At 39.6% G+C, this 17,919-nt stretch overlaps 1 protein-coding gene and 1 non-coding gene across 2 annotated transcripts in view; one reads left to right on the top strand and one right to left on the bottom strand.

The window, feature by feature from the left end:
• Nucleotides 1-17,673, top strand: part of LOC134532269 (ATP-binding cassette sub-family C member 4-like) — a 70,969-nt gene extending 53,296 nt beyond the window's left edge. The window contains exons 13-16 of the mRNA XM_063368687.1: nt 7,157-7,300; nt 9,434-9,642; nt 16,359-16,702; nt 17,657-17,673. Coding sequence (XP_063224757.1) covers nt 7,157-7,300; nt 9,434-9,642; nt 16,359-16,702; nt 17,657-17,673 — 714 coding nt within the window. The remainder of the gene's footprint in view (nt 1-7,156; nt 7,301-9,433; nt 9,643-16,358; nt 16,703-17,656) is intronic.
• Trnar-ccu (transfer RNA arginine (anticodon CCU)) lies at nt 12,556-12,628 on the bottom strand. The gene has a single exon. It is a non-coding gene; the product is annotated as a tRNA-Arg (tRNA).
• Nucleotides 17,674-17,919: the final 246 nt, after the last annotated feature.

Raw genomic sequence — 17,919 nt, 5'->3', positions numbered from 1 at the left:
ACCTTTGCATGCCTTCATGTGCGTTTTCATATTATCTTTTCTGGCAAACTGCTTATGACATTTCTCACAAACAAACATTTTACGATATAGGTTCTTGGCACATTCGCTCCTCTCGTGTCGCCGAGCATTGCTGTTGTTTGAGAAAATCTTGTCACAGTAACAGCACCGATGTTCGCTAGTTGTCAAATCAGCATCCATTGAAGTCTCCATCGAGGTCGTATCGTCGATCGTCGTGGTTTCCTGCACATCCAGCTCAGTAGTCATTAAGCTATCTTCTGCTGGTGGTATCACATCTGTTGAAATCTCCTCCAATGTTGACATCGTCGTCGTTGCCAACGGGATCTGCTCCACCATTGTCGTCGCTGTCGTCAAGGTTCCCGTAGACGATGATACAACGTCCATCGAGTTCGGCGTAAAGTAGGTAAATATGCCATCGAGTTCTCAAGAACAGGTAATTACGCGACTTATTCACCAGATGAAATAATCTAGGTGATCCTTACACCGTCGACGACAGTAACAAACTGAGCGACCTGCTGTCTAGGACTCGCTTATATACATGCACCGGATGGAATAATACGCAAGTCAAATCAAGAACCACTTACTATAATACCAGAGTCAAAACAACATTAAAAATAGAAGGACCATCAACGAAAAGGCAGCACATTTGGAAGCACCGACAACGAAAAGGCAGCACCGACAACGAAAAGGCAGCACATTTGGAAGCACCGACAACGAAAAGGCAGCACCGACAACGAAAAGGCAGCACCGACAACGAAAAGGCAGCACCGACAACGAAAAGGCAGCACATTTGGAAGCACCGACAACGAAAAGGCAGCACCGACAACGAAAAGGCAGCACCGACAACGAAAAGGCAGCAGCGACAACGAAAAGGCAGCACATTTGGAAGCACCGACAACGAAAAGGCAGCACCGACAACGAAAAGGCAGCACATTTGGAAGCACCGACAACGAAAAGGCAGCACCGACAACGAAAAGGCAGCACATTTGGAAGCACCGACAAAGAAAAGGCAGCACCACCAACGAAAAGGAAGCACATTTGGAAGCACCGACAAAGAAAAGGCAGCACCGCCAACGAAAAGGAAGCACATTTGGAAGCACCGACAAAGAAAAGGCAGCACCGCCAACGAAAAGGAAGCACATTTGGAAGCACCGACAACGAAAAGGCAGCACCATCGACGAAAAGGAAGCACATTAATTTGTCATTGACTGCAATATTCATTGGTTCCAATATTCATTGGCTCCAATATTCATTGGCTCCAATATTCAATGGCTCCAATATTCATTGACTCCAATATTCATTGGCTCCATCAGTCATTGACACCTACAGTCTTTTGGTTCCAAAAAATACATAAACAGATTCTGCTAGCTTGTAAACTTATCATTGTTGAGCAAAGATAGAGTTCTAGTACAAGCCAGAATTTTATGTATTTTTTGTTTTTATTTTAAATTTTTTATTAATTTATTTTTATTTTTAAATATTTTTTTTCTGTAATTTTATGATATCAAAGAAAACGTGTGTCGTTTTTCTCTGTGTGCTCCTGATTATTCTTGCCAATATTATGATGGTTTTGTCCGTGTGCTCCTGATTATTCTTATCAATATTTTGATGATTAATCCGAGTGCTTGCGATCATTCCTGCGGTTTCGGTCAAAGGTCAAAGTCACACCCATCTAAGATGGCAGCCGTGACGTCGCAATCCAATATGGCGGACCGTGAGAAATCTGAGAAGCACTAGCAGGAAGGACGAACTTCCTTCTCCTTGAAGACTATCGATGCCATTCTTCTTATGCGATCGATAGTGAACAACCCGCATCCCGCATAAAATAAATAAATATTATTTTACCTGCAAGCAAAACGTGATGTCATCTGATGTTGAAAAGCGGAACTGCTTGCAGCAAGTACCTTTGCATGAAATAAATTAACTCTCACCACTGAATAGTGCTATTGTAGTCAGTTAGAGACATAAAGTTTCGTAGCCATGCGGCCAATTAGTCATGCATTCTCGTAACCATGCGTTCTGGAAGCTTCGTAGTCCTATAGCCTCGCGATGACGTAACCTTGAAGACTTGCAATCGCATAGTCTCGTAACCTCATGGCTCGTAGTCTCTTAGTCATGATGTATTGGAGCCTCGTAGACTTGAAGCTACGTAAGCAAGTAGCTTTGTAATCTTATAACATAATGCTGATGGCGTAGATGTAGCAAAAGAGAAAATTCCATCGAAGACAGATGTGTCAATTGGAGCCTTGTAGACGAGTAGCTTCGTAGTCAAGAACTCATGCAAACTTGTATTCCTGTATCCACGCAGTCACGTAAACTCGTTTTCTAGAGGCTTCGTAGCTCTGTAGCCTCGCAGTCTCGTAAACTTGAAGATTCGTAGTCACGTAGTCTCGTAACCTCATGGCTCGTAGTCGCGTAGCCAGGATGTCTTGGGACCTCGTAGAATTGTAGCCTCGCAGTCTCGTAACCATGCGTTCTGGAAGCTTCGTAGTCCTAAAGCCTCGCGATCACGTAACCTAGAAGACTCGCAATCGCATAGACTCGTAACCTCATGGCTCGTAGTCTCGTAGTCATGATACATTGGAGGCTCGTAGACTTGAAGCTAGGTAAGCAAGAGGCCTTGTAATCTTATAACATAATGCTGATGGAGCAGTTGGAGCAAAAGAGAAAATTCTGTCGAAGACAGATGCGGTAACTGGAGTCATGTAGACGAGTACCTTCGTAGTCAAGTACTCTTGCAGACTTGTAGTCCTGTATCCTCGCAGTCATGTAAACCTGTGTACTAGAAACTTCGTAGCTCTGTAGCCTCGCAAGCCATGTATAACTCGTAACCAGCTAGATCATTTTAGACTCGTAGCCATGTGGTCTCATAGTCTCTTAGACTCGAAGAATTCTAGCCTAATATATTTGGGGCCAAAAGATTTTTGGAACCAAAAGACTGTAGGTGTCAATGACTGATGGAGCCAATGAATATTGGAGTCAATGAATATTGGAGCCATTGAATATTGGAGCCAATGAATATTGGAGCCAATGAATATTGGAACCAATGAATATTGCAGTCAATGACAAATTAATGTGCTTCCTTTTCGTCGATGGTGCTGCCTTTTCGTTGTCGGTGCTTCCAAATGTGCTTCCTTTCGTTGGCGGTGCTGCCTTTTCTTTGTCGGTGCTTCCAAATGTGCTTCCTTTTCGTGGGCGGTGCTGCCTTTTCTTTGCCGGTGCTTCCAAATGTGCTTCCTTTTCGTTGGCGGTGCGGCCTTTTCGTTGATGGTGCTTCCTTTTCGTTGTCGGTGCTTCCAAATGTGCTGTCTTTTCTTTTGGCGGTGCTGCCTTTTCGTTGTCGGTGCTTCCAAATGTTCTTCCTTTTCGTTGGCGGTGCTGCCTTTTCTTTGTCGGTGCTTCCAAATGTGCTTCCTTTTCGTTGGCGGTGCTGCCTTTTCTTTGTCGGTGCTTCCAAATGTGCTGCCTTTTCGTTGTCGGTGCAGCCTTTTCGTTGTCGGTGCTTCCAAATGTGCTGCCTTTTCGTTGTCGGTGCTGCCTTTTCGTTGTCGGTGCTTCCAAATGTGCTGCCTTTTCGTGGGCGGTGCTGCCTTTTCTTTGCCGGTGCTTCCAAATGTGCTTCCTTTTCGTTGGCGGTGCGGCCTTTTCGTTGATGGTGCTTCCTTTTCGTTGTCGGTGCTTCCAAATGTGCTGTCTTTTCTTTTGGCGGTGCTGCCTTTTCGTTGTCGGTGCTTCCAAATGTGCTGCCTTTTCGTTGTCGGTGCTGCCTTTTCGTTGTCGGTGCTGCCTTTTCGTTGTCGGTGCTTCCAAATGTGCTGCCTTTTCGTTGTCGGTGCTGCCTTTTCGTTGTCGGTGCTTCCAAATGTGCTGCCTTTTCGTTGTCGGTGCTGCCTTTTCGTTGTCGGTGCTGCCTTTTCGTTGTCGGTGCTTCCAAATGTGCTGCCTTTTCGTTGATGGTCCTTCTATTTTTAATGTTGTTTTGACTCTGGTATTATAGTAAGTGGTTCTTGATTTGACTTGCGTATTATTCCATCCGGTGCATGTATATAAGCGAGTCCTAGACAGCAGGTCGCTCAGTTTGTTACTGTCGTCGACGGTGTAAGGATCACCCAGATTATTTCATCTGGTGAATAAGTCGCGTAATTACCTGTTCTTGAGAACTCGATGGCATATTTACCTACTTTAACGCCGAACTCGATGGACGTTGTATCATCGTCTACGGGAACCTTGACGACAGCGACGACAATGGTGGAGCAGATCCCGTTGGCAACGACGACGATGTCAACATTGGAGGAGATTTCAACAGATGTGATACCACCAGCAGAAGATAGCTTAATGACTACTGAGCTGGATGTGCAGGAAACCACGACGATCGACGATACGACCTCGATGGAGACTTCAATGGATGCTGATTTGACAACTAGCGAACATCGGTGCTGTTACTGTGACAAGATTTTCTCAAACAACAGCAATGCTCGGCGACACGAGAGGAGCGAATGTGCCAAGAACCTATATCGTAAAATGTTTGTTTGTGAGAAATGTCATAAGCAGTTTGCCAGAAAAGATAATATGAAAACGCACATGAAGGCATGCAAAGGTCCTGCTGTGCGGCAGAAAGTAAAGGTTTCGGCGCAACAACGATGCATCGATGTGCATAAGAGAATGCCTGGAAATGGTACTACTGTTGCAACGCCTGTATCTGGATCGGGTCTGAAAGGATCGTCTTCATCACCACGGTATCCTTGCAGCTACTGTGATACGTCGTTCGCATTTTACCATGATGCACGAAGACATGAGCGGAGCAAATGCGCGAAGAATCCTTCTCGCATGAAGTTTCGATGTGATGAGTGCCTTAAATGGTTTACTCGAATTGACAGTTTGCGACATCATGCGAAAAAATGTAAAGGTGGAGTCTGTGCTCCTACTGCTGAACTACCTGCCGACATTTCGACTCCTCGCTTTAGATTGGAGACACGAAAGCGTACAACCAAAAAAACAGATGCCCAGCAACCGATTGTTATGACGTCTGAACATGGAACTAAACCTAAGACTGTGTTCGTAGCATTACAAGTGAACGATAATGGCTTCTACTTGGCGCAGTCTGCATTTCGTGGAACGTTGAAAGACTACTATTATCTAAATACGTTCGGTGAGTCAAAGGACATTTGTAATTTTCTTGACGATATCAGACAGAAGATAATCAATCAGCTTACTGATGATGTAGCAACAAACGGACCTTTGAAATATAACTTGTGGTTGGACTGTATATATGGAAAGCCATATCCGTTCGATGACGAAGTGAAGAAGTGTGCATTCAAGACATCTGCTGCAGTAATTTACAGTTCTAACGATGTGAAGCAAACTGTTAAAAACGGTATTCAGAAACTCTGTCAAGAAGAGGTGGACTATGTCTGTAAAGGTTCTGGCTGGACTCTGTCTAGTATAAACCGATTGGAGCTAAGAATTAGTCATTTCACACCGCTGCAGAACTAAATGATTATAAGATTGTTGGCTTTCGTAAGTGATCCTGTAGTAGAATAGAAATTATGTAATAAATATTATGTTTGTAAAAGAACTTGCGGTGTTTAATTCCTCGAACCTGTTACTATTATGTTAAATTGATGATATATTTAATTTTTTTTGCATCATCCTAGATCGTACCAAGGATCTTAGTCGATCTAATTAATCAGTATATTGATCGGAAATTTATTTAATGATTTCTGAACTTTTTCCCGGATCTCTAGCATTAAAATTACACATTTCCAATATGGTGGTCTTGATGTCGGATAGGATGGTGGTAGTAGAGGATTTAAAGTCTCTTTAAGAATGTTGAACATGGTTTATTTAAATTATTTTTTTACATAAGATTAAACATTATTGCAACGATCGGGTATCGAACCGAGGACGGGAATCGATCGAATCAATATGTAAATTAATGAGTGATTTATTTAATGAATTTTGGAACTTTTCCCGAATTTCTAGCTAAATAATTACGGATTTTCAAGATGGCGGCCAAATGACAAGATGGCGGATGTCACAGTAATAAATGATTACTGCACTCTTGCGGATACTAATTAAACTAACATGTCATCGGCGCACTCTAGCCGACGATACAATGATGATGGCTTCCAGCATCGAAGACAAGATGGCGGCCATGACGTCATACTAGATGATGATAAAAAGTGGTGGGAGTCAGTATGCCTGCAGCCACCTCGGGGGAAGGATCGGTCGCCATTTTTATTTTTTTTGCACTCGTTGGGTTCGAACCGAGGACTCCGAGCTCCGTGTCGTAAATGATTGTTTTTTAAATATTTTATTAAAAATTTTATTATTTAATTTGTTTTATGAATTTTAAATTTTTTTCATTAAAATCGGATAATAAATTTAAAGATGGCGGCCGTAACGGAAATTGCAACGATGACGTCATAATTCAAGATGGCGGCCATGGTATCCTTATTCCTAGAAATGGCTTAACTGAGGCTTGAGTTAAGGATGCTTAAGCCAGTTTTAGGAATTTTCAGCCGCTGGGATTTTTAAGGACTAAAAACGGGAATTTTTCCCTCGAAACGGGAAATTTTTCCCTCGAAATGAGAAATTTTTAATTTGTGGAATTTTTTGAGATTTTTTGGCGGAACTTTTTTCCACAGAAATGGAAATTTTGGCGATTTTTGAGGAATTTTGGGCAAATTTTGCCCAATTTTGGCGGATTTTGGCGATTTTTGAGGATCAAATTCAAGGTCAAGGTCAAAGGTCAAGGTCACAACCATCCAAGATGGCCGCCGTGACGTCACAATCCAAGATGGCGGACACCGGCACCGGCACCAGCGCCTGGCGCCTGCGCCCGGACCGTCATTTACATACTACTCCAGCCTTAAAGTTATAGTAAAAATAAAGCAAATTTTGATATTAATTGCTAAGTTTTATATGCTGTTTCTTGGTTCTCTTATATATGTGTGTACGTACCATCAAATTAAAAGCAAATTAGTTAACTCATTGCGTAGACAACTTGATGATAGTATATTAGTTGGCTTGTTTTACTACAATATCTTTTAACTTGTTTTTCTTTCGGACTTAAAATAAATTTTAAAGTTGGTTTTGACCAGAACGATTACATAATGTCACTCATTTTGTTTTGTAGGGGCAGATTGAGATTCAAGGAACTTATCAAGAGCTTCAAGCCAGCAAGCTCAACTTTGAGACTATTTTAACCAAAAACGAAGTAGAGGTGGAAGAACACATTCACGATTCCTTAACGAGAGAAATATCTTACATTTCCACTCAGGTGAGACAATTTAGCATCATTTCTAAATCAAACGCTGAAGTGAGAGCAATGTGTAGGGAAAATATTATATGGTGAACAGCGATAAAGCCGAAATAACACTAAAAAATATGCCAATACACCATTTAACGCCGAAATGCAAGGTAATACACCATAATTATAAAACTGTATGTTGTCTGTTTGTGTTTGTTTTTTCGAGATTGACGCAAAAACTACTGGCCCTATTTAAATAAAACATTTTTGTTTATACGCTTATGATCTGACTTAAAAACTGGTACATCTCTGCAATGAAGGAAGCTCGAGATATAAAAATAAAACCACAACTGTGTGTCTGCCTGTTCGTCTGTTTGTTTTTTTGAGCATCACGCAAAAACCACTGGACTGATTTTGGTGAAACCTGATTTTGTTTAAAGTCTTATGATTAGAAGTGAAAACTGGTTTCTACTTTATCTCCCTGTGATATTGTTGTCATATTGTTGGTTCACACGAAATTCTCTGTGCTATCTATGCTTTTTCATATTTAACATCGAAATGTTTTATGTGTGTTTGTGTATTAATTAATCACTCTTTGTCCGGTCTTCGTGTTTTCTCTATGACGTATAGTGAGCAAAATAGCTTTGGACCCGGAATAAATTTTATTTAAATACTGCCCATTTTTTTAAATTTATTAAACAGTTAATTCTATAAGGTTTCCCTTTGTCTTTGTAAACTCTGGTTCACACCATCCGCCACGAATGGCAGCACCATGGTTGTTACACATTTCCGTTCCTTAACTTCCGTCGCATTCATGTACAGTATGTCCATAAACAATATCCCAGTTATAAAATTTATAGTATTAACTGAAAGCGTTGTAAAGTATTGGTTCAAGGTCACAATTAAAGAGTAACTCATACAGTTTCAGATAAGCGCATGCGTGAATACAGCTTTGTTGTTTTCTCGCTGGCAGCGCGAAAGAATGGCTCTTTTCCCAATTAGCAGTTATTGAATCTGGAAGCCTTATTCGGCAACAGGATGGATCTCCTCCCCATTGCAATCTATTTGAACGAGAGTGGATGAACGTCGAAGTCCCGGACCATTGGATTGGTCGTGATGGTCGAGACGACAGAAAGCTGTTTATTCGCTGGCCTCCACGTTCTCTTGACGTAATGCAATGCGATTTTTTATTTTTATTTCGGGGCTTTATAAAAGATCGCGTTTACGTATCGACGCTACCTAATGATTTGCCATAGTTGAGAACACAGAATTGAAGAGTACATATGTTGCTTCCATTACTCCGGACTAGTTAACCAAAGTGTGCGAAGAATTGGACTTTAGGTTGGATGTGTGCCGAATCACTTAAATGTGCACAATTGAAAAATTTTAAAAAATATTTGTTGTAAATAGTGTAAATAAACTGTTGTAATACACCATTGAAACTGGAACATTCTTTTATGGACATACTGTATTGTGTTATCTTTGAAAGATTTCTGCAAATGGAGTGCATGTCTTTATGTAAGCTTTTGGACATAAGCCATTGCTAAGCACATGTATGTCTGTAGAAGAAAACTACAAAAAAAAAAAACCAAAAGACAAAAAAAAAAAAAACACAAATTAAGCAAAAAATTTGCTGTTGTGCGAAGAATTGGACTTTAGGTTTGGATGTGTGCCGAATCACTAAATGTGCACAAATTGAAAATTTTTTAAAAAATATTTGTTGTAAATAGTCTAAATCAAACTGTTGTAACATTGAAACTGGAACATTATTTTATGGACATGCTGTATTCAGGGGAGTAGCCGGGGGGGGGGGGGGGGGGTTAGGTGTTCAAACACCCCCCCCCCCCCCCCCTTAGCACAACATCTTTATTTAAATTTCTTATTCATCACTCAAACAAATTTCATTTTAAAAATTAATAAAATTTTTACCATTAGAATATTTAAATTGAGTACCGAAAACGCTAAAAATAGCACTATTTTACACCTTAAAATCCAAATTTTCCCGGGGGAGGACCCCCGGACCCTCGCTTTAATACGGGAAGGGGGGGGAAGGCGGCATGCTTCTTAACACCCCCCCATACCCAAATCCTGGCTACGCCACTGGCTGTGTTGTGTGACACCCCGTTGAAGGAATGATTGAAAGAAGGCCGGTGCGTGCTCCAGAGCAGCGCGGGCGGCGATGAAGACGAAGAGGCGGACGTCGCGGGAGGCGGCGAGGCCTCGGAGTCCCCGTTCCTCGGCGACAGGGCGGCGGCGGCGCGCGCCGGCTGGCTGCGGTCCGGGGGCGGAGCCGCTCGCCTCGCGGGGCTGGCGCTGCTGCTGCTGCTGTGCCAGGCCGCCGCCTCGGGCTCCGACTACTGGGTCGCCTTCTGGTGGGTGCGCCGTCCACTCGACGCGCGTCCGTAGGGAATTGTCGAAAACGTGTTTGAGCGAGATTGATTGCTGGCAGCGGGAGGACAGGGTTCCCCAGATACAGCTGGTGGTAACACCGTGGGCCTGCCACCCAACAACATCAACACCCTCACCCAGGATCACACCCTGTATCGGATCACCTCCCTCCCCCCACAGATTGTCAAGGGGGTGCAGGAAGACTGAGGCCCAGCAAGTGGCCTCAACTGTTTCGTCATTGTCATCCCATTGTGTTTTTTTTTTCGAGCTGTGACATTGTTGTCATATTGTTGGTTCACACGAAATTTTCTGTGCTTTTTTTTTACATTTGACATCGAAATGTTTTATGTGTGTTTGTGTATTAATTAATATCTCTTTGTCCGGTCTTCGTGTTTTCCCCTTTGGGCGAGGTAGGAGGGCCTGTTGCAAACACACTTGAAATACGAAACTCGAATACGAAAATTTAACGTAGAATTCCTCAAAGTAACGCCGAGCATGGTAAAAATACTACGTGAATTGAGTTTTCAACTATTACATTTCGCGTATTTTTTTTTTTTTACACCGGCCGCTGGAATTTGCTTTCGGAGCAGCTACGTCAACAATCTAATCATTCAATTCGCAGGTCAAAATTTTAAACCATGTAATGAAATGGCTCCGATAAGAGCAAGCTTTGGACCTGGTTTTCCACATTTTTAAGTAACCTAACATTACTGCAATGGGTGGAAACAAGACATGAAAAGTACCATAACTTGTTTAGTAAGTATATTATCAAGTCCGTTTTAATTTATTGTAAAATTTAAACATTACCCAAAAACTTTGGCCCAAACAATTTTTGTAAAAACAGGAATTACAATTTTTAAAAATCAGCTCGATTATATTTTAAACAATTTTAATATTATATAGCCTTGGTCCAAAGCATTTTATTATAAGTTTACATATACGTAAAAAGAATAAAAAATAGTTTTTAAATGACAAACAAAATTCATAAATATATTAGTAGGCATAATATGAAATTCGTTCTAAGATAAACAATGGTGGATGCATTGTTAAAAACAATCGAAACATTTTTGCTGCATGGAATATGAGAAAATGCTTTATCAATCATTTTTTAACACAGGTTGAAGGAGACATTCGAAATCAAATGTATTTAGTAATTGTCTTCTTAATTTGAATTTCAAGTGTGCAAAATAATTTATATAACTTTCAGATCCCAACAGACGTTCTGCCAGTGTATAGTTATTTAACTTTTTATATCTAAAAATTGGTGGTCTTTATGTAATCTAGACTCTATAAAGCACTATAGAAAAAAACGCCGAAAAATAAGAGATTACTAATATTGAAAAGATTCTATTATCTAGCTAATGCTCGGCATGCATTGCAATGCCTCATTCAGTTTTGTTTTGTAATATGTTTGAAGTAGTTACACATATACAAATCATCTATCCATCTCTCTAAATATATATTTATCTCCATCTACATATATTTATATTTATGTATCACTCTATCTCTATTTATCGCTTTATATATACATATATACCTCCCAATATCTCTATATCTTCTATATATAAATCTCTATATAGCTCTATACATCTATATATCTCTTTCTCTAGCCCATTTCATTTTCTATACCTCGCTCCATCTCAACTAATCTCTGTCTCTCTCTATCTCACTCTATATATATATATATATATCACTCTATCTCTGTCTATATTTTATATTTAAATAAATTTTGTCATGCGTGCGCACTTATACAACAAAAACAGACGAAGTGCCGCTATATAATATAAATTAAACACATTAAATGTGATAAATTTTGAAATTTTTGACGTGACGTCTAATAAATCGATGGACGCTGGCTGCACGCACGATACATTGTCCCACTACGGATGTCCCACTACGGATGTCCCACTACGGATGTCCCTCCCACTACTACGCATGCGTGGCATCTCTCTGGTATGTTGTGGACGGTACAGAGAACTCGGCCGCCACATGGCGGCGTACTGGTTCGAGGTTATTGTTGTGCACCGCGCCACGGGAGTATATTCGCAAGGAAATGGCGTTCTTACAAGTACGTATTATTTTAATTACTAGAGTAAATCAGTATATTTAAACAGTGTTGTATGAGTATTGTTTTAGCTGTGTAACTAAATATTTATTGCTGGCATGATACTTTTCACGTTTTATTTTGACATTGGTAATTATTTGTCATGAGTTATTATTTGATCAACTAAATCACACACCGTATTATAGTTATGAGCCCACGAGCGTGTAAATATTTCGAGTCCAACAGAGAATATGCTAGTTAAAAGAAATTCAAACAAATATCGTGCGTGGAGTATTATTAATTTATACCATCTGAAACAATTATTCTCAATACGGTCTCGTGGCCGTCTCGGCAGCTGCAAATTTTTTTTTTGTACTTTTAAAAATAAATACGGCGCACGCAACATTTCAAAAGTAATAAATATATTTGAATTAAAGAATGCATATAAAAGTAAATTTATTATTTAAATTGTACATTTCATTTCACTCCTTCTTTGTATCCATACAAAATAGTGATAATTCAAAAAATTTGATTCAATTTGATTCATAAAATTATGCAAGGGTAGATTTTATCATACAAAAGATAGAAAAATTTAAATAAAATTCTTCCTCATAGAATATAATATTTTTAATCCCTAAATGGTTTGGGTGCAAAAACCTATTACGGCTCATTCTCAGGCCGAATATGATATTTCCTTTTCTTCTGGATCAATCATTTCATCAATATTTTGTTATGACGTTGTCACGTTAAACTATCGTCCGTAAACCGACTTTGCAGACAATTAATTTTTTTTTTAGGTACTTATTAAAATATCAATTATCTGCTTGATTATTGAATGAAAAAAGAAACATTCTACCCCTGGTGGGACTCGAACCCACAATCGCCGGTTTAGGAGACCGACGCCTTATCCATTAGGCCACAGGGGCTGATGTACGAATGCCTTATCGGGCAAAATACTATAGCCCTCACTGATAATGCGGGACTCGAACCAGTGATACTCTCCAGAGTGTCGCGGTACTCGGTCATCTCAGCGAAGCGGTCTGGTGACGGGCATGATGACGTCACCCATTAAGCTGCTTCTTCCTCTCGTGATGAACGAGTGTTGCGCAGACTGACGAAGCCCAATAATGTGCAAAATTATTTATTTTGAAACGATTCGTGCTCCAACTAGTGCAAAATAGTTAACCGTCTCAGAAACCTTCACGGGCATGCACATAACTCACCAAAATTTCATCGTAATCGGATTAATGGTATAGGAACGCATACGGCACAAACAAACGAAAATTAAAGACATGACAAATCTATCAAACGATGGTGCATTTAAAATTCAAGGCAATTCTATCTATTGACGAAGTTAAGAACAAAACTGTTATTAGAGCCTTTATTTTGCTAGCCGCTACGAGCTTCACTAAGCGGGCTGGTCTCACCAAGGAGAAAAATATGAATTTGCCACACCTTACTATGTGTATGATCGTATTGCAGACAAAGAGGAATGACACTCACTCACTATTTGTATGTCTATGACCTATGTTTTTTCTGTTATAAAATGAAATTATCACTTTTTCACTCCCTAAGGGATGGAATTTTATACTAATATGTGGTCTATGTGCTATTCCAGACTATAATCTATCTCTGTGCCAAATTTCATCCAGATCCGTTTAGCCGTTCTGGCGTGATTGAGTAACAAACATCCATCCATCCAAACTTTCACATTTATATTATTAGTGGGATATGGGATGTCATGTACATTAAGTTCTTAAATTGTTACAGAAGTTTATAGAAGTTTACAGAACTTATGCAGAAGTAATAGGTGCTTCGAAATCCACCTAAGCCTATAGACTGTGGCAAAAGGGATTGTTTGACGTGACAATGTCTAATAAATGGATGAACGCCAGCTGCACGCAAGAAAAAGTGTCCCGTAACGCACATTGTCCCACTACGATGTGTCCCGTTACGCTCATTGTACGCTTGCACCTCATCTCTCTTCCACTCGATTGGAACAACCATCGATTTACTTTTCAATCATGTTTTCGTCGTTTGAATTATTAATATTATGTAGCCTAATTTAACGATCGTCCACCGATTTTCAGCACAATTGGTACGGTTATTTAAAAGTAAAGTTGAATTTTCAAATACGTTTTTGTACTAACGAGCGTCTGGGTTGGAGATTAAAGCCGAAATTTTTTCTTAAACTTACTAATACTTATTTTATAAACTGCAAGGGCATTTTTATTAAATTCTACGTTTAATTTCACAACGAACAAACTTCGTCGTAAAATGTGTAATTGTAAAAAAGCGTAAAACATTCTCGACGATCTTGAAGTTAAATAGCAAACATGTATAAAAGTTATAGTTAAAATAATCTCTTCGGTCAAAGTAATAAACATATATGAATTAATGAGTGCAAATAAAAGTAAATTTATCAAATAAATTGTATATTTCATTTCACTCCTTCTTTGTATCCATACAAAATACTGATAATTCAATAAAAATGATTCTTTTTTATTCATTAAAGTATGCAATCATTTCATCAATGTTTTGTTATGACGTTGTCACGTTAAAATATCGTCCGTAAACCGACATTACAGACAACCAATTTTTTTTTGTATCAAGGGAGTTGAAGGTTTTTTTTTTAAATTTAAACTTTCCTCCTAGCTATACATTTATTTGGTCTGATTTCGCCTATTATGTACCCAAAATAGATATATAATTTTCTGTTTTATGTAACCGTCTGGAAGATATTTTGCAAAATCATGGCAGGTAACGTGTCCTTAACAAAATTGAGACAAAAGTATAGAAATTTATAAATAGTTATGAACTTTTGTGTTGACTATAGTTTAGTCGGAGTTTCAGTACAGTGCCGGTAGTTGTTCTGTTATTTCGTTAAGAGTTCATTTTAAATTTGATATGTGTGAATTTACAACTTTATTATTACATATTAACAAAATATGCGTCTTTTGGCATGCCATTAGTAAACAAACCCACATAGTTTTGCATACATCAGCTGAGTTTGAGAATTGTGTTGAAAAATTGTCAGTCAATGATGGCCTCGAATGATGGAGACAAGAATTAACCTTAATTATATTTTAAGTGGACAACAAGTTGATTCCATTTCAGGAATCAACCTGGTTTATTCCATTTCTTATATTACGGTCATGAGCTCCACTTTACGCCTACTTTTGAATAAAAAGTACATATGGTGCAAGGCTGCATCAATTTTAACTTTTGTTTTACCACTTACGTCTGTAATCCAGCTCTATGATATCTCTGTGAATTGGACCAGAGACCTGGAAATGTATAGTCCGCTATTTATTTAGCACCCATGATGAATATATGTTGAATTTATGTAGATAATGGAGGAAGAAAAATGCACATAATGTTGTCAGGACAAACAATTTATAACAATTATTTTATTTTAACGATTTCATGATATAAACTGCTGCTATATAACGCAGACTTCTATGGCATGTTAGTCACAATACGTTTGGTGATCATCTAAAAATTAATCAGGTTTGATTCCAAAACAACAAAACGACGTGGCTGCCAAAAAAAAAAAGTACTCTTATTTCTCGCTTGAGCTACTTCCTGAATCTGCCATCGATGGCAGTAGATGGATGATGCCGAATGCAGAGAGATCGCCTGTCTTATAGTTTTAGGTCCTTTGTTCGGTCTTAACGGCGTCCCGGCATTTCCTTATTAGGAGTCCGTCGTTGGCAGCCAAGTGTCGAGCTCTTAGAAGGTTGTTTTTTCTGCGCTTGGACTAATAAATAGTCAATACCTACAGAACAACCAAATTAAGCTGATGTGAACAAAGATGCACTGGTTAACTCGGCGCTCCTACAATACCCATAAGAAAAAGTCCTAGAAAAGTTGGGTTAAAAAAAAAAAATATTTGGACGGGTGGGGAGACGAACGGTAAGGAGTTTCCTAAGTTCAAATTAGTGCAGTTGCTCATACATTAATCATTGCTGTTTGTGTGTAAACTGGCAAATACAAATGGGAAAGATGAAGTCATAACAAAAAAAATTGGTTGTCTGTAAAGTCGGTTTACGGACGGTAGTTTAACGTGACAACGTCATAACAAAACATTGATGAAATGATTGCATACGATTATGAATAAAATTGAATAATTTTTATTGAATTATCACTATTTTTTATGGATACAAAGAAGGTATGAAATGAAATCTACAATTTAATTGATAAAATTTACTTTTTATTTGCACTCATTAATTCAAATATATGTTCATTACTTTAACGAAGAGATTATTTTAACCAAAACGTTTACACAAGTTTTTGGAATTTAACTTCTTCCAATCTGTGTTATTCTGTTGAGGATATAGGACGACGATAGGAAAAAGTAGGAAACGAAAGGGGGTGTTTCCAAGTTTAATGTGCCTCGAAAAAAGGCCAAATCGATGGTTGTTCCGATCGAGCGGAAGAGAGAGAGAGATAGATGCGTCGCTAGCGTACGATGAGCGTAACGGGACACAACGTAACGGTACACAGCGTAACGGGACAATGTGCGTAACGGGACACTTTTTAGTGCGTGCAGCCGGAGTTCATCGATTTGTTAGACGTTGTCACCTACCACTGGTAAAATATAGTGGTGATTTTTGAGAGCTGCGAGTGGGAATCAAGTGATGGGTGTATGTGCAGGACCAAGCAGGAGGAGGTGAGAGGCCTGTACGAGGAGTTCCGCCCCGACGACGCCAACAGCTCCCTGGCGGGAGGGCGGTTGGAGGCGGCGGGAGCCGCACCGCCGCCGGACCTCTCCCGCGACCTGGCCAACGGCACGGGCAGCTCCTTCTCTCAGCCGCCGCCGGGCCGGGAGGCGCTGCTGTGCGTGTTCGCAAGCTGCGTGGCGGCCACGGCGCTGCTGACGGCGGGCAGGTCTCTGCTGCTGGGCGCAGCCTGCGTGGCAGCGGCCCGACGGCTGCACGCGGACCTGTGTCGCGCGCTGCTGCGGGCTCCGCTGGGCTTCTTCCGCCGCGTGCCGCCAGGTGCCGGCTCTCGTCCCCCGACCCAGTGGCGTGGCCAGGATTTGTGTATGGGGGGGGGGGTGTTAGGAAGCATGGCCCCCCCCCCCCTTCCCGTATTAAAGCGGGAGGGTGGGGGTGGATGGGTCCTCCCCCGGGAAAATTTGGATTTTAAGGTGTAAAACAGTACTATTTTAGCAGTTTTCCGTACTTAAATTTGAATATCGTAATGGTAAAATTTTTTTTATTAATTTTTAATATGAAATTTGTTTCAGTGATGAATAAGAAATTAATTAAGGATTTGGTTGCTAAGGTGGGGGGGGGGGTGGTGCTGTTTGAACCCCTAAACCACCCCCCCCCCTTCCTGGCTTCGCCCCTGTTGCCGACCTCGCTGATTGTAGGACCACCCCCGCACTTTCTTTATTCCCAGGAATGTCTCGTTTTACAACACTTATCATCGTTGCTATTATTAAGCTCGATAACAGTAAGATTGTTTTCAAACACTGCAAACGAAATTGATTAATATTTTCAAATGCAGTTAATCATGGTATGACTGAAACTTAATATTTTTTGCAAGAAGACTTAAAAAAATTTCTTCCAGTTAATAAGTCATATTTTACACTTTTATCGTTAGCAGTTCTCTTCTGCACAGAGAGAAATATAATATGAAAACAATAGTCTTAATTCAAGTAATTAGTACCTATATATTATTTCTTTACATATTAGGACTTTAATTTTTAAAAAAAAAGTTAATTGGTGAAACTTCTTATGTGAAAATATGTAATGTCACCTAGCTGTGCTTAAAACAATTATGTGCACAGATATCAAGTATTATTTCATTCCTCCTTATAAATCAGGTGCCTACGGTTATTAGTTTTACTTTAATCTTTAAAAAAATCTATTGCCTAAAAAACACATCTCACCCCCAAGAAATTTTTCCTTAATATAAGTAGCAGTAGTTAATTTTTTTTAATGCAGCATTTGGCTGCGAGTAACAATTATTTTTTGCATTATTGCATTATTAAAATTACGTGAATGTATTTAAGTACATGAATTGCATATTACGTACTTTTTCCTTCAAATATTTTTACACCGGTATTATCTAATTGTAAAATGTTACAAAATATTCATGATTAAAATTTTTGCTGGATAGTGAAAAAGGTCGTATTCGAATGAAAAAAAAATATATTTCCAATATATGATGATTATGAAGGTTATATAAACAATTATTCAAGCCGTGA

This window comes from Bacillus rossius, chromosome 5 (genome assembly GCF_032445375.1).
Source record: "Bacillus rossius redtenbacheri isolate Brsri chromosome 5, Brsri_v3, whole genome shotgun sequence".
NCBI lineage: Eukaryota > Metazoa > Arthropoda > Insecta > Phasmatodea > Bacillidae > Bacillus > Bacillus rossius.
Note: the sequence above shows the minus strand (reverse complement) of the source record. Positions and strands in the feature narration are given on the sequence as shown.